The following is a 22020-nucleotide window of genomic DNA, read 5'->3' on the forward strand; positions in this document are numbered from 1 at the left end:
CTAGGCTGGGGTGTCTTCGACAAGGTCATAACTGGGAGGCCCCACCATGTCTCTAGAGCCTTAAGGAACAAGCAAAACAAAGGTGTGGCCAGCCCGCACTGTCCCCCAAAGGTTCAGTGTCCAGTGTGTCTTCCCCGCCCCCACTCTGGAGGAGCTTTGTTGCCTGGCACAGGCAGGCTTTCTTGGGGGACTCCACCCAGGCCATTCTTGGATATGTGCCAAATTCAGCCCCTGAAGACAGGGGTTCCCCCGAAGGCCCTCCGTCCAGGGAGGGCACCCTCAAAATCCTCCAATGCCCCTCCCGCCCACCATGCTTCCTCCAGTGGGCCCTTGATTTGCTGTGTGGCCTTGGATCGGTGGCTGCCTCTCTCTGGGCCTCATTACTGACTGACAGCTGTAGGCTCAGCCCCAGCCTAGCCCCGCCTGGCACGGGGCTCTGCCAGAGCTTCTGCCTGGCTCGGCTCCAGAGAGCAGCGGCACAGGGCTGTCACATGCTGAGCCACGTGACCGCAGGCGGATGGGGGCTGCATCTTAAGCAGAGGACGGGGCTTCCGTGACCCCGACCTCCACCCCTTACCCAGGCAGCTCAAACCACCGGGCTGCTAGCAAGGGCGTGGGGCCGGACGACCTCCCCTGCCTCCCCAGGTAGGCAGAGGACGGGGTGGGGCTGTGACTAGCATCTCCCAGGTGCAAGGCCGGCCCGGAGGCCCTGGGGAGGAGGCTCCAGGCAGGCCCGGGGCACGCGCAGAGGGAGGCTGCGGCAGTGGCCCAGGCCACAAAGGGTGTCTCCCACACACCTGAACCAACCCACCTGCTGTCTGCAGGATCGTCGTTTGTGCCAGGCTCCCCGAGGTGCCCTGGTGGGGCGGGGGACGGGGGAGACAGGCCCCCCGGCACCCGGCACAGCAGAACCCCAGGGATCACCACGGTGACACACAGCGCAGTGACAGCTGTCTTGCAGGGCGGGGAGCGGGCCGGTCCCTGGGAGCTGCAGGGGCGTCCGCGGGTCTGTGGATGGGGACACACCGGAGCCGTCCTGCGCTGGGATTTCTCGACTCTTGTTTTTGTTTTATTTTATGTGTCAGTCCTGGGCGTGTTCTCAGGGCCTGGGTGCTGGCCTGGAACTTTTTTTGCTCAAGGCTGGCCCTCTACCACTTGAGTCATGCCTCTACTTGCAGCTTTTTGGTAGTTAATTGGAAGTAAGAGTCTCACGGACTTTCCTGTCTGGCTTTGAACTATGGTCTTTAGATCCTAGCCTCCTGAGTGGCTAGGATTACAGGCGAGAGCCACTAGTATGCAGCTTGGACTCTCTTCATTGTGCAGATAGGGAAACTGAGGCTTCGGGTAGAGGAAGGGGGGGAGGCAGGGCCTTTCTTGCTAGTCAAGGCCACCAGGCCCCACCCCACTGCCCTGGGCTCCCTTCTCCTAGGGCTGAGCCCCTCATACACCCGCTGTGTGGCCCTGGACTGGCGTGGGTCCTCTCTGGGCCCTGGCTTCTCCTCTGCGGAAGCAATCTAAAGGCCCTGAAGGAGGGGGTGGCTTTCTGCTGCCAATGGCCCAGCGCCGAGGTCAGGCACGGGGCCAGGGCGGCCCCGCCCCAGGGCTGGTGTTGTTGGACATTTCATAAGCGCAGCGCCGGGACCGAGTGAGGACGCGCAGGAGGGACAGCGACTGCCAGGGGCCTCAGGGGAGGCCGGGCCGCGGTGAGCTGCCAGGGTGGGGATCGCGGTGAGCCACTCTGGGTGCGGCCACCCTGGCACCCTGGCGCTGGCCTGGTCTTGCTGGGAGAAAGGAGAAGTTGGGGGGGGGGTCGGGGAGAGGATGTCCGGGAGCTCTGTCAGGCCCATGTGTTCTATCAGGCTCAAGTGCTCTGCCTGACATCTGTCTGGCAGGCACAGCTGTTCTGTCTGTCTGTCTGTCTGGTGCAGGTGCTCTGTCTGTCAGACCTGAGCTGCCAGTTCTGGGGCTCTGGACATCCTGTGAGGGGGCCTGGAAGAAAGGGGCTCCCTGTGAGCCCCCCAAGAGGGCCAACTTCTCATTCAGGCAACAACTGTGTCCCCAGTGCTGCCAGGGAGACCAGGCTGGTGGGGACGCGAGCAACGGACTTTGTAGGCGGGGGAGGAGGGGCCGCTGGCAGGCTGCCTGTGTGTGGGAGGGGCTGGGGTGCCGGGACGGGAGGGGCGGCTGCCCGCAGCTCGGGCCGGCCTCATGGAATCCAGGCTCCTCCCACCTGCCGTCAGATGGGAATGGAAAGCCCTGGGCCTGCCAGCCTTTGAGGGCAGCCCAGGACCCCAACCTCCAGCATCCCTGACTGCTTCCTGAGGCCGGGGTGGGGGTGAGGGTGGGGGTGAGGGTGGGGGTGGCTCCTGGGCACGTTGAGCAAGCTTCCACTCTTCTCTGTCAGCCACGGCCCACACGGGATCAAATCCCACGGGCATGACCCGCACGTGCTCCCCCAAGCTCCATGTCAAACCCGCCCCACCGACGACCACAGGCTCTGTCCCATTGCACAGCTGGGAAAAGAGAGCCACAGGGGCCCGTAACCTGCCCCGTGACCGCTGGCTAGCACAGCACATGCAGCTGCTGAGATGTGGACCCAGGCCACCAGACCCCCAGACCATGCAACAAACTTAGGTCTGAGCAAGGGGAAGCAATCAGTTGCACCTGCTACAGGGCAGGGGGTCAGGGCTCCCCAACCCTGAACCCCCAGAGCCTGGAACACAGCTCTGACTGCTTCCCCTCCCTCCCCGCTAGGCTTTAAGACCCTCTGCCACCCTGCACCAGCACCTGTGGGCTACCACAGCAAGCACAGTACCTTAGTCAGCGTCTGATGTGTGTGTGTGTGTGTGTGTGTGTGTGTGTGTGTGTGTGTGTGTGTGTGAGGGGGGGGAGGAAAGAGAGGGAGAGGGAGAGAGATTGAGATTACTGGGGCTTGAACTCAAGGCCTGTGTTCCTGTTTTCCTTCTTTTTTTCTTTCTTTTTTGATTGGTTGTGGGCCTGGGCGCTGTCCCTCAGCTCTTCAGCTCAAGGCAAGCACTCTACCACTTCAGCCACAGCGCCTCTTCCAATTTTCTGGTGGTTCATTGGAGATGAGAGTCTCACAGACTTTACTGCCTGGGCTGGCTTTGAACTGTGATCCTCAGATCTCAGCCTCCTGAGTAGCCAGGATTACAGGCGTGAGCCACTGGTGCCTGGCTAATTATTGTTTTTTCGAGGACTCTCCAAACCCATGGTCTTGGGTGGGGGCGGGTCCTGCCCTGCCCCACCCCCACAGACCTCCCTGGGCCTGCCAGCCCCCCCCTCAACCAATGAGGCAAGGCGGTCTACAGGGGTGGGACCACCTAGCAGGGAAATTCCTGCGAATGGAACTGGACCCAGTTGCCCTCACTGGGTACGCTCTTGCCCTTGGTGGACAGGGCAGTGCCCACCAGGCTCTGGTTTGCAGCCCACGAGTGTCCCTTCCCTGCAGGAAGAGCCTCGGCTGTCCCTCTGCCCGGGAGGCTGATGGGGCTGCACCCAGCGAAGGCGGGCTTGGGGCCCTGCCCGAGGCCTGGCGTGCGTGGGAACCCCGGTTCTCTGGGTCCTGGATGGCTCGCCAGTTCTCTTGTGAGGTCGCAGGCGGCCCCCACCCCCCTGCTGGAGACTCCCCAGGGCCTGTCTACAGCCAGCCATGGGGGAGGGGGCAGGGGGCAGTCCCGTTGCTAGGAGCAGCTGCTGGAATGTTCCAGACCCCACCCGGGAGAGCTCCCTGTCCACAAGCTGCCGTTTGCCCTGAGCTCTTCACATTTTTGTGGGCTCTGCGAAACCTCCAATGAGGGGCAGGCAGGGCTGCGGCTCCCCCTCTACCTGGACCAGCGGGAGTCTGCGGCAACATGGGGTGGGAAAGCACCAGCCGCGTGCCAGCACTTGTGCCTCAAGCCTGTAATCCCAGCTGCACAGGAGGCTGAGATCTGAGGGACGTGGTTCAAAGCCAGCTCAGGCAAGAACGACCCTCCTCTCATCTCTAATGATCAGCCAAAGGCTAGTGAACTCCAGGAGTAGAGCACCAGCCTTGAGCCAAAAAGCTCAAGGACAGTGCTCAGGCCTGAGCCCATGAGCACATGTACGCATGTATGTGTGCACGCACGCACGCACGCACGCACACACACACACACACGGAGCCTGATTGAGGGGGCGGTGATATCTGTGACCCCCTTAAGCATGGCTGATCTTTATTGCATGTCCTGGTGGCCTGTGGGCTTTGTGTCACTTTCTCTCCTGTTACAAATGAGGAAACTGAGGCATGTCTCACACTGCTAAAAGCAGAGTCCAGAGCCTCGCAGAGGGCACTCCAAAGGTGCTAGGGCTATGTCCTCCTTTGCCTCCTGCCCTCTGCCCGGGTCACCTGGGTCCCGGCGGCCCTGAACCTGTGGCTTTGGGCTGGGCCTGGCCATGCCCCCCTCCCCAGGGCAGGGGGCGGGGAAGCGGGGCCCGGCCCTGTGTGGTTGGGTGTCGGGGCCGCCCTGCCCAGCCAAGTCACGCTGTCCTGTCTGGCAGGATGGAGCCGCTGGAGGACACGCTGCGGCGGCTGCGGGAGGCCTTCCGCGCAGGCCGCACACGGCCGGCCGAGTTCCGGGCTGCGCAGCTGCGGGGCCTGGGCCGCTTCCTGCAGGACCACAAGCAGCAGCTGCAGGAGGCGCTGGCCCAGGACCTGAACAAGGTGTGGATGCGGGGAGGGGGCATAGGGAGGGGGCAGCAGGGGTGAGGCAGGAGGGGAGCTCCTTCCTCGAACAGAACCCACCGTGCCCCACCAACCTATTCCCTTCTGCCATCACCCAACCTCTAGACTCCAGGGATGCCAAGCAAAGCTAAGCCCAGCCTCTACAGAGCTGGTCTGGGGGAGATAGGACCACAGTGCAGCATATACACAGAATACTGGCTGGTAACAAGGTCATGGAAACACTTCCAGTGTGAAGTGAGGGGAAGCTGGGGGTCAGAAAGAGTTTGAGAAAGGGATGTTAGGAACAGGAAGGGGGAGAAGGAAAGATCTACAGGGCATAGCATGTGCAAAGGCCCTGTGGCAGAGGGAACTTCATACATATGTGTTTGAGGAGCCCAGTGTGGCTGTGGAAAACAGATCTAGAAGCTGAGGCCCAGGGAGGTGGGCCACACCAGGCAGCCTCTCGTTGGCCCTGGAGGCCTTGGGCTCCCCCTGCGTACAGTGGGCATCAGCCTGGAGCTCAGTCCCAGTTCCAGCAACAGCCATGCAAGCCCCACTCCACCCCCCAAAAAAGACAAGCAGCACACAGTTCCCTGTAGGCCAGACCCCGAGCCCATCACCAGCAAGGCTGCTCTGTTCCAGGACAGCCATCCAACGGGTTGTCCTGCTGGCTCCTCTTCTCTGAGTAAAATGTCCCCTCCTTCAGCCCCTGTTCTCCTGGGAGCCCTGGGGGCACTGTCCCCTCCACCTGTCCCCAGCCCAGCCCAGCCTCCCCGGAGTCCCTGTTTCCCTTCTCAGCTCATATTTCACTTCTGCCTTCCCATCCTTACAAAGGGAGCAGTGGCCCAGAAAATTCAATCTGTGCCTCACTCTGATCTTGGCCAACCTGCGGTCCCCATCCTCCCGGCACTCCTGCACCCTTGCTTAATCCCCTTCCTGCAGCCATCGCCCAGCGCCCCCAGTCGGCTCAGGCAGGACAAGCCCAGCCAGGAAGGGCTGACTTAAAGTGCCCCGTCCTCCCCAAAGCACATCTCTGCTAGGCCCAGGCCTCGGCTGACCCCCGCGAAGTTGCCCAGGGTTGGGGCAGGCCAGCCCTTCCGGGCACAGAGGGGGCTGTAGGGCATGTTGGGCCAGGCCCAGCCACCAGGGGGCACTGGCTGGCGGGATGTCTGTGGGTCTCCAAGCTCACAGCCCCTCCACCCCCAGACTCAGCGCGGGCCTTGACCTTTGAACCCTCCCGGCTTCCCTTGGCCTTTAATCTCGACTCTAACCCAGGAGCACTTGGATCAACGTGGTTGTGACTCAGGCAGGGAGACATTGGGGCTGGTGTTCCCGGGCTTGGCCTCCGGCCGCCTAGTTCTCTCCTGGAGGTAGAGGCGGAGCACATGGCTGGCAGAGATCGATGCCAGGTCCCCATCGACTCTGTCTCCTTCTCACTCTTGCCTCGGGCACCTGACAGGGGCCCCTGGGAACTGCCATCATTTGTCCAGGAAAGTCTGTGTCTTGTGTCCCCTGCGGACAGACGCGCACACAGCCGGACACCCTGCCTCGTGAGAACCCGAGTCAGGTCCTGTGGCTCTGCCTGCAGGCCCCCACTGCCCAGCCACGCCCCTGACGGTGCAGAGCAAGCCATCGCCAGCCATTGAGCTTTGGTGCCTGCCAGGATCTTTGCCCAGAATATTCCAGACATGTTCCAGATGTCCCAGGCTCCTTCCTGCCCCTTCCTCAGGTCACAGCTCAATTGTCAGATCATGTGGCCAGGTGTGATGGTGCTCTTGTAATCCTAGCACTCAGGATGTGGAGGCAGGAAGATCACATGTTTGAGGCCAGCCTGGGCCTCAAAGTGGGACCTTGTCTATGAATGAATAAAGCCGTCCTATCCCAGAGACTTGCACCAACACCTTGCCCACAGACCAAAAGTGTACCTGCAGGTACACTGGTGCACATCTGTGACCTGTGTTCTCATTCTCTGTCTGCCCCTGCCCTCTTCCACTTTTCTCATAGAACCAGCCATGGCCTAGCTGGGCACGGTGGCTCATGCCTGTAATACCAGCTACCCAGGAGGCAGAGATCAGGAGAAGTGAGGTTCAAAGTCAGGGCAAAAAAAAAAGAGAAGTTGTGAGTCCCTGTGTCTACCAATAGCTGGTGCTGGGGCGCCACACAGCTGCCCCTCAGCCCCCCACGAGAGAAGGGAGGATGGCAGCCTTGATCCAGGCCTGCCCTGGCAAAAAGTAAGGTCTCAAAAATAGCTAAGCTGAGGCTGTGGCGGGAGTGGCTGTGGGCCTGCCCGGCAAGCTCCTGCTATAGTGCAGGTGCAAGAACACCTCTGCAGTGGGGGTGCATGCATGCATGCATGCAAGAACCTCTGCAGTGGGAGTGCATGCATGCACCCATGCAAGAACCTCTGCAGTGGGAGTGCATGCATGCACGCATGCAAGAACCTCTGCAGTGGGGTGCATGCATGCACGCATGCAAGAACCTCTGCAGTGGGAGGGAATGCATGCATGCAAGAACCTCTGCAGTGGGGGTGCATGCACGCACGCACGCAAGAACCTCTGCAGTGGGGGTGCATGCATGCATGCATGCAAGAACCTCTGCAGTGGGAGTGCATGCATGCATGCAAGAACCTCTGCGGTGGGAGGGAATGCATGCATGCACACATGCAAGAACCTCTGCAGTGGGAGTGCATGCACACATGCATGCATGGGAGGTGCAGGCCCTGCAGGGATGGGGCTGGGCCAGCATGACCCCTGTCCCTCCCTGCAGTCAGCCTTTGAGTCTCTGGTGTCTGAGATTGTCATCAGCCAGGGCGAGGTGGACTTGGCCCTCAGGAACTTGCGGGCCTGGATGAAAGATGAACATGTGTCCAGGAACCTGGTGAGCGTCCGTGCCCGGGGGTGGACAGGAGGGTTGGAGGGGGCTGCTTGCTCCCACCTTATGGCCCCCCCAGACCCCCAAGCCACTCACCCAGGCTCCCCATTCCAGGCCACACAGCTGGACTCCGCCTTCATCCGGAAGGAACCCTTCGGGCTGGTGCTCATTGTGGCCCCGTGGAACTACCCCGTGAACCTCACGCTGGTGCCCCTGGTGGGGGCCCTCGCGGCCGGTGAGCACCCCACCCATTCCATTCCCATAGCTCACCCATAGATGGGGGAGGGGGACCAGCCATTGGCCGCCCCGGCCCAGCGCGCTCCCCACACTCCCCGCAGGGAACTGTGTGGTGCTGAAGCCCTCGGAACTCAGCAGGAGCACGGAGAAGGTTCTAGCTGAGGAGCTGCCCCGCTACCTGGACCCGGTGAGCAGGACAGGCAGGGGCCAAGTCCATGGCCTCAGTTTCCCCCCTCATCTGGGTGGGCTGGGGGGAGGAGTGGGCTCAAGAGGGGCGCCCCCCCCGCACACAGCCTGGGCCCCGGATGGAGGGACTGGAGAGCTGGATGGGAGGCAGCCTCGGCCGTGACCCCCCCCGCAGAGCTGCTTTGCCGTGGTGCTCGGGGGCCCCTCGGAGACGGAGCAGCTGCTGGAGCACAGGTTTGACTACATCTTCTTCACAGGTGAGGCCGGGGCTCCCAGGGAGGCACGCTGGGGGGGGGGGCTCAGCTCGGGGAGTCTAGGAGGGACCAAGGCAAGTGGCCAGTCCAGGAAAACCCAGCCCGGGCAAGCCGTCGGCGGCCCTGGGGTCATCTCTGCCTCCCTCTCCAGCTGAGAAGCCCGGGGTGCCAGGATCCCTCAGGACCCGGCTCACCCCCAACCACGGGCTCCTGCTCAGCTCCCGCAGTGTCAGGCCCCGCGTGACCCCGCCCCTTGCAGGCCCCGGCTCCAGAGGTCACCTGCCTTCACCCCACAGCCTGTACGCAGTGTATGGAGCTCCCTGGCGCCACCTGGCTTCCAATGAAGTCCAGGATGATGTTTCTGGAACTGAGTGAAAAACCCAGGAGTCAGGAGTCAGCACTTCTAGGGGGCCTGCACGTCTCACCAGACCCTTTCCCTGGGGGGAACAGCGGTGGGGGCCGGGAACTGAGCCTGCCCAACCTGGGGAGCAGGAAACACAAAGGGTCTCCCGGGCTGAGGGGACAGGCACAGCTCCTGCAGTCCACGGGGGCGGGGGGGAGAGCAGGAGCCCCGCGGGAGAGCTGAGGGACAGCGCCCAGGCCCAGAGTTCACAACCCATGACTGACAGAAAAAGGAAAAAAGAAAAATCCTGGAGTGGCCCATGGGCTGCGTCACGGGGAGCAAGGGGACTGCGGGGTGCGCAGAGCTCACCTGCCTTCTAGAGCCCCGTACCTGTGGGGCTCATCGGGGAGTCTTGCCTAGAAGGCGGCAGAGTGGTAAAAGCCCCGTGAGGCCCAGCTGTGGCTGACCCTCAAGGGAGGAGCAGCCACCACCAGGTCAGTGTGACTGAGGGGACATGGTTCCCTTCCACGTCCGCAGGGAGCCCTCGCGTAGGGCAGATCGTCATGGCCGCAGCCGCCAAGCACCTGACGCCCATCACCCTGGAGCTGGGGGGCAAGAACCCCTGCTATGTGGACGACGACTGTGACCCCCAGACCGTGGCCAACCGCGTGGCCTGGTTCCGCTACTTCAACAGCGGCCAGACCTGCGTGGCCCCCGACTACGTCCTGTGCAGCCCCGAGACGCGGGAGCGGCTGCTGCCCGCCCTGCAGAGCGCCATCACCCGTTTCTATGGCGACGACCCCAAGAGCTCCCCCAACCTGGGCCGCATCATCAACCAGAAACACTTCCTGCGGCTGCAGGGGCTGCTGCGCTGTGGCCGCGTGGCCATCGGAGGCCAGAGCGACGAGAGCGATCGCTACATCGGTGAGGCCCGGCTCCCGGCCAGGCGCCCCCCCCCCCGCGGGGCCCCTTCACACAAGGGCCCCGGCTGACCCCAGTGTGGGCCTCGGTGCCGCGCCCCAGTCGGGAACACCCGCGCCCCAGACCCTGTGCTTCTGAGCCACAGCTCCGGCCCGCTGGGCTCCGACCCCAGCTCCAGGCGCCCAGACTGTGGCTCAAAACCCTGAGCCACCTGGTGCTGCCCCCTGAGGCCGGGACCCCAGCTGGCAGCCTGGGGTCGGGGGGTCAGGCTGCTCCTCCCTGGCGCGGACGCCCTGCCCGGGGCACAGCGCCCACAGCCTGGAGGCTGAGCCGCCCGTTTCCACAGCGCCCACGGTGCTGGTGGACGTGCAGGAGACGGAGCCCGTGATGCAGGAGGAAATCTTCGGGCCCATCCTGCCCTTGGTGACCGTGAGGAGCCTGGACGAGGCCATCGACTTCATCAACCAGCGGGAGAAGCCTCTGGCCCTGTATGCCTTCTCCAACAGCAGCCAGGTGCGCCTGCGGGGCGGGGCGGGCGGGGCTGGTGCACTGTCAGCGCGCGGCCTGAGGGGGGCAGCAGAGGACACAGGGCTCTGGTCACTCCCAGGACTGCAGGTCCCTGCCCTCCCTCCCACCTGATGGACAGCTCCCCGGGGTCTTCTCCGCGTTCTTCCACTGTGTCCCCTCCTGGTGCCTGGCTCTCAAGTCACACCGTGGGGCTGGCAGATCCCAGAATAAAGCGCTGGGTCCCGGTTCCCACTCAGGCCCAAGGGTCGGTCTGGGAGTCGAGGTGAGCAGTGGTGTCCCTAGAGGACACACTGAGAATCACCAGCAGTCTCCACCAGGCCCCCTGCCCGCCTAAGATTCTGTCTGAGCAGTGACTTATTTCATGCTGGTCCTAGGACTTGAACTCAGGGCCTGGGCGCTGTCATTGAACATTTTTGCTCAAGGCTAGTACTCTACCGCTTGGAGCCACAGCCCCACTTCTGGCTTTTTGGTCGTTAGGAGATAATAATCTCATGGACTTTCCCACCTGGGCTGGCTTTGAACTTTGATCTTCAGATCTCAGATTCCTGAATAGCTGGGATTACAGGTGTGAGCTACCAGTGCTTGGCTAATGGTTTATTTTTATCTTTATTTTAGTACTACTGGGATTTGAACTCAGGGACCTGCACTTGCTAGGCAGGATGTCCATGATTTGAATCATACCTTCAGGCCTCAGTATTTTTGTTGTACTAATACTAGGCCTGAACTGAAGGCCTGGGTGCTGTCTTTTAACTTTTTTGCTCAAGGCTAGCACTCTACCACTTGAGCCATTATTCTACTCTGGTTTTTTCAATGGTTAATTGGAGATAAGAGTTTCACAGAATTTCCTGGGGGGGGGGAAGGGGGGAGGCGCTGACTTTTAACTGCGGTCCTCACATCTCAGCCTCCGGAATAGCTAGGATTACAGGCATGAGCTGCCTGAGCCCAGTGAGAATCATTTATTGAGGTCACATGGAATGGATATGATCTATGGGCCACGTGCTGTGTCCCAGGCTGCGGGGCCTGTGACCACATCCTCTCTGGTTAAACCAGGAGCTTGAGGCTCTGCTCAACCTTCCCCACAAGTCTAGGACCAGCCCTCCCTCCATGGAGCCACTTACCAGAATCTTCTGCCTCTAGAAATCCTGTGCTGTTTCCCGGCAGTGGCTGAGGGGACTCTCCCTGGTCCTGGGACACAGAGTGCATCTTATCCATCCTGCTTGGCACAACTTTGGTGCTCTCTCTGCCCACCCTCCAGTATGGCTGGTGTCCATGCTGGTTGCTAGGCAACAAAATGATAGCTGAGCCAGACGCTGGTAATCCTAGCTACTCAGGAGGCTGAGATCTGAGGATCTCAGTTCAAAGCCAGCCTGGGCAAGGAAAATCCAGGAGACTCTTTTGTTGTTGTTGTTGTTGGTTGTTGGGCTTGAACTCCCTGCGATCTTCAGCTCAAGGTGAGCGCTCTACCGCTTGAGCCACAGTGCCACTTCAGGTTTTCTAATGGTTTATTGGAGTTAAGAATCTCACAAACTTTTCTGCCCAGGCTGGCTTTGAACAGTGATCCTCAGATCTCAGCCTCCTCAGTAGCTAGGATGACAGGCATGAGCCACCGGCGCCCAGCTCCAGGAGACTCATCTCCAGTTAACCTCCAGAAAACCGAAAGTGGCGCTGTGGCTCAAAAGGTAGCACGCTCCCCTTGAGCTGAAGAGCTGGGGACAGCGCCCAGGCCCAGAGTTCAAGCCCCATGACCGACCAAAAAAAAAAAAAAAAAAGATAGCTGAACTCCTGGTGGGAGCCCCTCTGCCTGCCACCAAGCCAGCTTCTGCTGCCTCACCTCGGTCACCAGGCAAAGCAGATCCGTCCGTCCCTCCAGCAGCCCCGCAGACAGAAGGGCAAGGGCCTCAACGGGGATGCGTGAGGCCGAGTCCCTGCTTGTGAGCCATCGGACTCCCGCTCCCAGGCCCTCCCTGTCTACCCGCCCCCTCCGCTCTCTCCCAGGTGGTGAGGCAGGTGCTGGCGAGGACCAGCAGCGGGGGCTTCTGCGGGAACGACGGCTTCATGCACATGACCCTGGCCAGCCTGCCGTTCGGAGGTGTGGGTAGGTGCCCCGGCCCTGGCCTCCTTGGCACCCCTCCAGTGCACGGAGAATGCCAGTCTGATCTCAGCACAGGGGCAGGCCGGGAGCTGGTCCTACCCCGGCCCTCCATCCTATCCCTGCTCCCATCACACAGAACCTTCCAGACCTGTCTGCACTTACCTGCAGACCCAATTCTGTAGGTATTTTAGGAGCACAAGTGTGGCCCGCGGTCTGCTGCGCCCCTTGCCCTTCTCCTAACAGCGCCAGCATGGCCTTGGCCTGACCATCCACCGCAGTGCATGTCCTCTGCTCCCTGGTGTGAGCTGACCAGCCCCCTCCCACACCCCCCCCCGTGCCCCAGCGCAGCCCCTGCCCTTCTTTGAGCCCCTTTCCCCAGTGACAGGACAGGACCACAGCAGGTGACACACCAGCCTTTTACCTGTCAAACTCAGCAACTGGCCTGGGAAGGTGGCTCAGTGGTAGAGCGCTTGCCTAGCAGGCATGAAGCCCTGGGTTCCATTCCTCAGCACCACATACACAGAAAAAGCTGGAAGTGGCACTCGGCTCAAGTGGTAGAGCACTAGCCTTGAGCACAGAGAGGCTCAGAGACAGCGCCCAGGCCCTGAGTTCAAGCCCCAGGACTGGGAGGGGAAAAAAAAAACCTCAACAGATTACATGCCAGCAGGACATCCCTGGAGGGCAGCGGCGCACAGCAGTGTACGCTGGGCAGAGGCTGAGGCCGGGCACTGCTGGCCTGGCTGGGATGGGGGTGCGGTGTCCAGCCTCCCTGAGTTTGGCTCTTGCCTGGGTCACTGTCAGACCCGCCTGTCCCATGGCCGCAGGAGGAGCGGCAGGCCCGATTCCCGGGGCGTGGGGGCTAGTCCGTGCTGCTCTAGCTAAGGGACCCCCTCATGCCTTCTCCATCTGCTCCCCGCAGCCACATGCCACCCCCTCCAAGGCACTGAGTCCCCCTGCCCCCCCCCAGTCCAGGAAGCTCACATCTGCCCCTGGCTCCAGGCAGCCTGGGGGCCCCGACTTCCCTGGCTTGCTTCCCTCCCCCAACACCCAGAGCTCATGACGGCAGCACAGTGCTGTGTCTGAACACTGGCTGACACTTGTCCCTTCCCCTGCCCCCGCACCCCCAGCCTGAACCCTACCCTAGGGGGTCAAGCACAGGACACCTGTCCAAAGGACTGTTCAGGACAGTTCCAGAATCCATGACCTGGACCTCTGTGTGTCTATCCATCCCCAGCCTGCTGTCATCAGCTACTGAGCGCTCAGCCTTCGTCCCACAATGCCTTATGACTGGTCTACTGGACAAATGGAGAAACTGAGGCTCAGCGCTCAGGTCTCGCTGACATCCTCTTGGTCGCTGACCCCGCTCTGTGTCTGCGCAGGCCACAGCGGGATGGGCAGGTACCACGGCAAGTTCTCCTTCGACACCTTCTCCCACCAGCGCGCCTGCCTGCTGCGCAGCCCCGGCCTGGAGAAGGTCAACCACATCCGCTACCCGCCCTACACGCCCGGCAAGCTGCGGCTGCTGCTGCTGGCCATGGAGGAGCGCCGCTGCAGCTGCACGCTGCTCTGAGCCCCACGCCCTCCCTAAGCCGGGACGCTCCGGGGGCCTGCGGGTCAGGGGGTCAGAGCACAAGGACGCCCGCCCCGCCCCGCGCCGCCCCGCCCCGCCCCTTGACGCCCGGGGGCGGTGGTCTCACTCAGGCAGCGCTTCCCGGGGAGGGTGCAGCGGGAGCCCTCGGCCCACAGCCGATCCTCGGGGACCCGCCGTGCCTGTCTTTCCTAAGACTGTTAGAAATAAAACTAGGGGGCTGCTGACCCGCGCCACAATGCCCTGTCTTCTCTCCTGGGGTGCAGAGGGGATGCCAGCAGCACGGCCCAGCGCGGGGCGGGGAGCACTCCTGCCCCTGGGGCCAGCTCAGCCTCTGGGATCAACAACATCGGGGCTCTCGCACCCCTCTCCCCGAAGCCCGTCTTTGAGCACTGACACACCCCCCCCACTTCCCCCACCTCGTCTCCCCCCGCCCCTCCGGCCCGGGACCTCTCGTGGCTCCCCGTGGGCCACACGTTCCGGACCCCCAACAGTCCCGGACTCAGCTGGTCCTTTTCTAGGACGCTGCCCGACCCCTCAGGCAGCTTAGACACCGCCTCCTCCAGGAAGCCCTCCCGGACCACCACGCCCGGAAACAGGCGGTCTGCGGGAAGAACCAGGGGCAGCCACAGGTGCCAAATGGAGGTATAATAGTGGTTCCCACACACTGGGCGTCGCCGGTGAGGACCAGCAGCTGCCGCAAGGGTGAGGTGTTTCCGCGAGGAGTCGGCGCTCTCGGAACCGCTCACAGTTGCCGCCGTCACCACACAAACTGAACCACAACTCTGGACCGGCTGCTCCCCGCCCACCGGAGCCACTTAAGCCACGCCCCGGATGTCCCGCCTCCTGCGATGCGGAGCTCCTCGCCTATTGGCTTTTCCGAAGCAACATGGCGGCGCCCGACAAAACTTCATGCCCTACTGCCCCAACAGCCAATCAGACGAAAGATATGTGTAGCTCCCGCCTCCTCCAGGAGCACAGCGGACCAATCATGGAGGGTCGCCACGGAAAAGGCGAAGCCACCAGCCCAATGGCAGTGTCCTACAGCTAAGGTCCGCCTCCCGGCTGACCTGCCTGCTCCTGGAGGGAAGGAGCCGCAGCACCTCAAGGTGGGTGTTCGGGGCACTTCGCTGAAGATTGGGCCTGGGCCGCGCGGCGTCGAGGACGAATCTGGTGTCCCCACTGGCCCCCGAACCCTGCGCCCAGGTTCCATCTCGGCCTGCTCACGGCCCGCGGCCTCCGTGTCCTTCTGCGCTTTAGCGGCCGAGCGGGAAGCCGGCACCCGCAGGGCGCGTGCGCGGCCGGCTCCGACGCCCCTGCGCCCGCGGGGTCAGAGGTCGCGGGGAAGGTCGCCGAAGGTGGTGGGTTGGGAGCCTGGAACTCGAATCTGCGGTCCAAAGTGGGTCGGCTCGAGGTCACTGGCCACAGGTGGCCTGGGCGCGCTGGCTGAGCGCCAGGCTCCGAGCCGCCTGGCTGGCGTGTGCCATTTCCCCCCGCGCTCGCGAGCCCTCCGACTTTGCAGGTGACATCACCCTGCCCAAGGTCATCCTGAGGGCTGGGGACCGTCCTGGAGGGCCTTGAAGTAGGGAAGGGAAACTGAGGATTATTTCTCTCTTCCAGCGTGTCCAGCCTGGGAGTATGGGGTTCCCACCCCTCCTAGTCCCAAAGTCCAAAGTGTGACGTTGGGCCAGTCACATGACAGGGTGACAGTGAATGGAGCCTAGCACGCTTCTCCCTCGGTGCTGGGAAGATGACTGGGGGAGGGGGTGGGCCCATGGAAGGCGCGAGCTCTAGGATGGATTTCACAGGCTTCCTAGGAGGTGAGACCCTGGGGTTCAGCCCAGTCAAACAGGGTCAGACTGAAAGGGTGTTGTCATGATGACCCTGGAGTGCCAGAGTGCCTGTCTGTCTGTCTTGCTTTCTTCCTCTCCTCTCTTCTCCGTTTCTCTCAGCTTCCCCCCCTCCCCCCTTCTCTCCTGTACTGGTGCTTGAACTCAGGGCCTGGGCACTGTCCCTGAGCTTTTATGCTCCAGGCTGGCACTCTGCCACTTGAACCACTCTACTTCCAGCCTTTTGGGCTTAATCAGGGATAAAGAGTCTCACGGACCTTCCCGCCTTGCTGGTTTTGAAGCGAGATCCTTAGAACTCAGTCACCTGAGGAGTCAGGATGGTAGGTGTGTCACCAGCCCCTGGATTCACCTTTCTCCCTTCTATGCCCCCAGATGCGCTGTCTGACCACCTCCACGCTGCTGCGGGCCCTGGCCCAGGCTGCACGCACAGGTAGTACTTGGAGCTTCCTGGGGATGGGGGAGCCCAGTTTCCCGGGACTAGCTCCAGGTCCCAGAGCCTCACTCCTTCCCTCTCCTTGCAGGACAACCCAGTGGCCGGAGCCTCCACAGCAGCCCAGTGACAGCGACCTACAGTGAGTACCAGGGTGGTGCTCAGCCTGTGCTTTCCCGACCATTATCCTGCTAGAGACCAAGGAGGACACTTGAGTTTTAGCCTTTTCCTTGTCAGGGTCCCTTCCTTGAGCCTTAGTTTCTTTCTTTAAAAAATTTATTGTAAAGGTAATAGGGGGATTACAGTTACATAGGTCAGATAATGAGTTCATTCTCTTTTTTTTTTTTGCCAATCCTGGGTCTTGAACTCAGGGCCTGGGCACTGTCCTTGAGCTTCTTTTCCCCAAGGCTAGCACTCTACCACTTGAGCCACAGAGCCACTTCCAGATTTTTCTGTGTATGTGGTACTGAGGAATCCAACCCAGGGCTTCATGAATGCTAGGCAAGCATTTTACTACTAAACCGCATTCTCAGTCTAATTACTTAATTTTCTTTTGAACAGTGTCACCCCTTCCCTCATTCTCTCCCAGTTTTTCCCCTCTTGACTCCCCTCACCCCAGTGAGGGGGCGCTGGTAACTCAAGACTGTAAATCAAGCCACTCAGGAGGCTGAGATCTGAGGACTGAGGTTCAAAGCCAGTGCATGTGGAAATGTTTGTGAGATGTTTTTTTTCTTTTTGGTGCCAGTCCTGGGGCTTGAATTTACGGCCTGGGTGCTCTCCTTGAGTTTTTTTTTGTGCTCAAGGCTAACTCCACTTCAGGCTTTTTAGTGATTCATTGGAGATTGGAGATGAATCTCATGGATTCTGCCCTGGCTTCAAACCACAATCCTCAGCTCAGCTTCCTGAGCAGCTAGAATTATAGACATAAGCCACCACTGCCTGGCTCAACTGCTTTTTAAATCTTTGAGTCCTCAGCCTCCACCAGGGGACATTTAGGCCTCTGGTTGGCTATTATTTTTATTTTATTATTTTAATTTTATTTTTTGGGTCCAGTCGTGGGGCCTTAACTCTGGGTCTGGGCGCTGTCCCTCAGCTCTTCAGCTCAAGGCTAGCGCTCTACCACTTGAGCCACAGCGCCACTTCCAGCTTTTTTGAGGAATCGAACCCAGGGCCTCAGGCATGTAAGGCAAGCGCTCTACCACTGAGCCACCTTCCCAGCCCTGGTTGGCTATTATTGCACCAGCCTGAGGGCCAGGCCTCACCTCCCCGAACTTGATTTTTTTTTTTTTTTCTTTTTGTCAGTCCTGGAGCTTGAACTCAGGGCCTGGTCACTGTCCTTGAGTGCTTTTGCTTAAGGCTAGTATGCCACTTCTGGTTTTCTAGTGGTTAATTGGAGATAAGAGTGTTATTTTCCTACCTGAGCTGGCTTTGAACCATGATCCTCAGACTTCAGCCTCCTGAGTAGCTAGGATTACAAGCGTGAGTCACCAGCACCTGGCTCCAAGTTGGATTCTTTAACCTCCTGCCGTGGGCTCCCTGCAGAGTATGTGAACGTGCAGGAACAGCCGATGGACATGCGGTCGGTGACTGACCGGGCAGCTCGCACCCTGCTGTGGACTGAACTCATCCGAGGTGAGACCCTGGGAGCAGGGTGGCAGGACGCTTCCCCGGCAAGGAGGCGTGTGCTGGGATAACGTGCACCTGGTTTCCTGACCATTGCCCTGCACTGCTCACAGGCCTGGGCATGACCCTGAGCTACTTGTTCCGTGAGCCAGCCACAATCAACTACCCATTTGAGAAGGGTCCGCTGAGCCCGCGTTTCCGCGGGGAGCACGCACTGCGGCGGTACCCATCCGGGGAAGAGCGCTGCATCGCCTGCAAACTCTGCGAGGCCATCTGCCCTGCCCAGGTGAGCCGGGCCCCGACCCCCACCCTGGCTCTCCCCCCCAGGAGATGGGGGACACAGGAAAATCTGTCTCCTGCTTTGAGCCTCCCTCCCCACTCTGAGTGGAACTGAGAAGGCTGTGGTGGCCAGAGGCTGTGAGTCACCAAATCTGCGGGTGACGGCTGCCTGGGGCACAGGGCCTGCCCTAGCGATCACCCCAGCCCTGTGGGTGGCCCACCTGTTCCTGGCTCCACCCCAAGAGGACACGTAAGCAAGCCCCCACTCCCTGGCCTGGCGGCTGCTCCTCAAAAACCTGGCTTTCAGTTGCACAGATGGCCTAGAGTCAGGGCTCATGGCATAGAAATCGATGTCGTGCTGGGCGCCGTGGCTCACACCTGTAATCCTAGCTGCACAGGAGGTTGAGATCTAAGGATCAAGGTTCAAAGCCAGGTCTGTGGAGGAAAGTCCATGAGACTCATGTTCAATTAACCACCAGAACACTGGAAGTGGTGCTGTGGTTCAAATGGTAGAGCACTCGCCTTGAGCTGAAGAGCTGAGGGGCAGCGCCCAGCCCCAGAGTTCAAGCCCCATGACCAACCAAACAAAAAAAAAATGAAAAGAAAAGAAATGGATGTGGTTATGGCTCAGGCCTGGCCTGTACCCAGCAGGAGTCTGGCCGGCCCAGGCCTTGCCACCTGCTCATCTCCTCAGTGCTGGGGCTCCTGGGGCTCCTGGCCGAACCTGGCTGCTTGTGGGTCTTCCAAGCTGAGGGCTGTGGTCTTGACGTTTCTCCTGTAACCACTGCCTGGGCACGTGGAGGGCCCGGCAGCAGCAGCGCTGGCTTCCAGGCCGCCGGGCACTGTCCCAGCTCACGCCTCTTCTCACCTGTGTGCCGTTACTGAGGCTTGAACTCGGGGCCTGAGTGCTGTCCCTTAGCTTTTTCACTCCAGGCTGGCACTCTATTGCTTGACCCACGGCTCTACTTCTGGCTTATTGTTGGTTAATTGGAGATAAGAATCTCATAGACTTTCCTTCCCTGGTGGACTTCACACCATGGTCTAGGATCTCAGCCTCCTGAGAAGCTAGGATGACAGGCGTGAGCCACTGACACCCAGTCCTGTCATTTTTACTCAACTCTTAACAGGTCGAGATTACTTCCTTGTTATAGACATAAAAAGATGGTGCTGCCCTCCGAGGGGTCCCCAGGAGTTCTGAGCAGCCATCCTTGGGGGAGTGTGAGGCCCAGGCATGGGCGGTCCTCCTGCTGTGGGGCCCCAGGCCTCCCTTTCCTCTGGCTGACACTAGGCTGCTGCCAGAAACTGTTAGTTAGGGATATGCCTTCGAGAATGGGCTCTGCCCCTCACTTGCTGTGTGACTTCAGGCGTTCATCAGCTTCTCTGAGCCTCGGTTTTCTCATTCATCAAGTGGGGATGAGTAGAGCTAAATCAGTGGATTTTGTTTTTTGTGTTTTGTTTCTGTCAGTCATGGGTCTGAACTCTGGGCCTGGGCGCTGTCCCTCAACTCCTCAGCTCAAGGCTAATGCTCTACCACTTGAGCCACAGTGCCACTTCCAGCTTTTTCTGCTTATGGGATGCTGAGGGATCGAACCCAGGGCCTCATGCATGCGAGGCAAACACTGTACCACTGAGCCACCTTCCCAGCCCAAGTCAGTGGTTTTTTAACCAGTCATTGGGCACTTCCTGCACGGGGAGAGACCCCCCCCCCTTAAGGCATCAGGTCTGTGGAGAGCAGAGCAGGACAACCTTCCCTTGTGGGCGCTGGGCTCGGGACAGGAGACGGAGCGTTAACAAAGGACAGGCACAGGTGGGGGGCAGGCACAGGCTATGTTGGCCCTGGGAGGGTCCAGAGGTGGAGGGAACATCCATGCAGACCCTGGGGTGGGATTGGCGCTGCGGGCCACCCAGGGCCAGGACGTGGCCGGCAGTGACCGCGGCCCCTCCCCAGGCCATCACCATTGAGGCGGAGCCGAGGGCGGACGGCAGCCGCCGGACCACCCGCTATGACATCGACATGACCAAGTGCATTTACTGCGGCTTCTGCCAGGAGGCCTGTCCCGTGGACGCCATCGTGGAGGTGAGTGGGCTCTGGGAAGGGGGGACGCAGCTGGGGCAGCGGCTCCCGGGCGAAGCGCGATCCCACGCCACCTGCACTCCTCCCTGCAGGGCCCCAACTTTGAGTTCTCCACGGAGACGCACGAGGAGCTGCTGTACAACAAGGAGAAGCTGCTCAACAACGGGGACAAGTGGGAGGCTGAGATCGCCGCCAACATCCAGGCCGACTACCTATACCGGTGATGCTCCCGCCACCCACCCCGCCTCGGCTGCAGCCCTGCGCCTAATAAAGAGCTCTGACCCCCCACTGTGCCTCCTGCCGTGCCTCCTGGGGTCCGGGGCCAGCCACGGCCTGCCTGTCCACACAGCTGCCCGTGTCTTCTCCGGTTTGGCAGTGCTGAAGGTCACCTTACCCCCACCCTTTCCACCGCCCCGGTGTCTTGGGGGCGGTCTAGGTGCAGCCGCTGAGGGCTCCCTGTGACTTAACACTCTTGGTACTCGGAGCCTCCCAAGGCCTTGGACCGAGGTACATCGAGGAACTCAGAAGGGCCAGGGTGTCCTTGAGGGTGTGGCCTGCTCTGGGGTGACAGTCACGAGGAGGTGACCCAGGCCCTGCTGCCTCTGAGCTGTCTTGGCCACATCCCCTTTTCTCTTCACAGTCCTGCACCAGGCCATTGCTTGGCTGCATGACTTCCTGCTTTGTTAGTCCCAGCAAAAGGGGTGTAGTTCCCCTGGGGCCACTTGAGCTTGGTGCTGAGCCCTGTGGAAGGACTGTCCTTCCTTTGCAGGAAGAAGCAGGCCCAGGCGCAAGGCCTGCCTTGGGTCTCAAAATCTATATGCAGACCTGAGTCCCCGCCCCCACCACGTCCAAAACTGCCTTTCAGGAAATAGAAATTTCCCAAGGTGCATGTTGGTAAGGGAGGTGGTGCTCTGTGGGCCAGTGAGCATGGGGAATGCCCCTCCACAGTCACTCGAGACCTTCAAGGCCAGAACTGCAGCTCCCTCCCCAGGGTCCCCCTCAGATCCCCTGCTGACACTGGGGCTGACCTTTGTCACCTCGCAGTGCGGAAGGTGGCCCAGGCCCTGCGCTCTGGCCTCAATGCTCAAGGACGGGGCTCCCGTGGCCATGAGCACAGGTGAGCTGGAACAGCCTGAACACGGGAGCTCAGCTGGGTGCTGCGTCCTGCCGCTGCTGAGACAGCGCCCCTTCCAAGAGTGCAGGCCAGGCCAGAGAAGCATGAGCACCCCTGTGTCTTTCCAGCCGGAACCCCCTTCACACAGGCACAGCACCCAGATACTGGAACATTTGTATTCATTGTGGGGCACTCAAGGCACGAGTGCGTACCCTAACAAAGTTCAGTGGAGGAGGCCTGGCCCGCCGCCGCTCCTGCTCCAGCTGTGATACACGAACACTCGGCCCTCACCTTCCTGAGGCACGGTTTCCAGGCCTGGCTCTGCAGCTCCGGGCCCTCATCCCACCCCTGGGAGGCCTTTGCTTCCTCTGTGGGGTTGTGGTCTGGCCAGGGCTGAGGGCTGTGGCCCTCCTGTCCCCTGTTCACAGTGCAGGGCGTGGACGGCACTAGGGCCAGTTTCCAGGCACTGGTATGGGGACTGAGCCTCAGGGAGCCAGGTCACCACCGCAGGTGAGTGTCAGGCAGCCCCGGATGCTAGGGACTGCCCTCCCCACCACCCGCTGACAAGGAAGCAAGTTTCAGAGAGGCGTCTGCTCCCATCCCCACCCCTGCAAGGACAGAAGACTGGCCTGCTGTGTAGCCCCTGCCCCAGGTGGTCAGAGCGGGAAAGTGAGCAGGGAAGGGACCCCCGTTAGTGGAGGGGGGTGTGGGGTGCCCAGGGGTCCAGGCCCAGTGGCCTAGGCCTGAGGCCCCATCACTCATGGGGCAGCGAGCCCTCCAGGTAGGAGGGAAGAGGGCGCTCATCCGGTAGGGGGGAATCAGAGCACAGGGGGCCCCAGCGGACCCCTGCCCCTCAGCTGTGAATGGAATTAAATGGCTCAGGGTCAGAACCGTCACCCCAATGACTAGGCCCTGGTGAGGCTGGGAGGTA

At 61.0% G+C, this 22020-nt stretch overlaps 2 protein-coding genes across 5 annotated transcripts; both read left to right on the plus strand.

Moving 5' to 3' along the window:
- Positions 1-565: 565 nt before the first annotated feature.
- Positions 566-13784, plus strand: Aldh3b1 (aldehyde dehydrogenase 3 family member B1). Of its 3 annotated transcripts, none has more exons than XM_070009828.1 (10): positions 566-645; positions 4537-4699; positions 7466-7576; positions 7685-7805; positions 7909-7994; positions 8169-8250; positions 9128-9514; positions 9858-10024; positions 12035-12134; positions 13511-13784. In XM_070009828.1, exons 2-10 carry the CDS (start codon positions 4538-4540, stop codon positions 13699-13701), a joined length of 1407 nt encoding a protein of 468 aa, XP_069865929.1. In that variant the 5' UTR covers positions 566-645; position 4537; the 3' UTR covers positions 13702-13784. The 3 variants fall into 3 exon arrangements, with proteins under 3 accessions (XP_069865929.1, XP_069865928.1, XP_069865930.1); XM_070009827.1 differs by lacking the exon at positions 566-645 and adding an exon at positions 1625-1703; XM_070009829.1 differs by lacking the exons at positions 566-645; positions 13511-13784 and adding exons at positions 1625-1703; positions 13366-13491.
- Positions 13785-14738: 954 nt separating this feature from the next.
- On the plus strand, positions 14739-20263 carry Ndufs8 (NADH:ubiquinone oxidoreductase core subunit S8). Of its 2 annotated transcripts, none has more exons than XM_070009830.1 (7): positions 14739-14828; positions 15942-15999; positions 16091-16141; positions 17542-17631; positions 17736-17908; positions 19850-19978; positions 20068-20263. In XM_070009830.1, the coding sequence occupies exons 2-7, from the start codon at positions 15942-15944 to the stop codon at positions 20197-20199; spliced, it is 633 nt and encodes a 210-aa protein (XP_069865931.1). In that variant the 5' UTR covers positions 14739-14828; the 3' UTR covers positions 20200-20263. The 2 variants fall into 2 exon arrangements, with proteins under 2 accessions (XP_069865931.1, XP_069865933.1); XM_070009832.1 differs by lacking the exon at positions 14739-14828 and adding an exon at positions 15052-15241.
- Positions 20264-22020: the final 1757 nt, after the last annotated feature.

Source organism: Dipodomys merriami, unplaced genomic scaffold, assembly GCF_024711535.1.
Source record: "Dipodomys merriami isolate MVZ:Mamm:240054 unplaced genomic scaffold, mDipMer1.0.p SCAF_78, whole genome shotgun sequence".
NCBI lineage: Eukaryota > Metazoa > Chordata > Mammalia > Rodentia > Heteromyidae > Dipodomys > Dipodomys merriami.

Bases quoted from the DNA above. Each gene is read 5' to 3' on its own strand.
- Ndufs8 (XM_070009830.1), top strand. From the start codon at position 15,942: ATGCGCTGTCTGACCACCTCCACGCTGCTGCGGGCCCTGGCCCAGGCT. The intron at 17,632-17,735 runs GTGAGACCCTGG...CACTGCTCACAG, and splicing joins GTGGACTGAACTCATCCGAG to GCCTGGGCATGACCCTGAGC. The intron at 17,909-19,849 runs GTGAGCCGGGCC...GCCCCTCCCCAG, and splicing joins AGGCCATCTGCCCTGCCCAG to GCCATCACCATTGAGGCGGA.
- Aldh3b1 (XM_070009828.1), top strand. From the start codon at position 4,538: ATGGAGCCGCTGGAGGACACGCTGCGGCGGCTGCGGGAGGCCTTCCGC. The intron at 7,577-7,684 runs GTGAGCGTCCGT...TCCCCATTCCAG, and splicing joins AACATGTGTCCAGGAACCTG to GCCACACAGCTGGACTCCGC. The intron at 7,995-8,168 runs GTGAGCAGGACA...CCCCCCCCGCAG, and splicing joins TGCCCCGCTACCTGGACCCG to AGCTGCTTTGCCGTGGTGCT.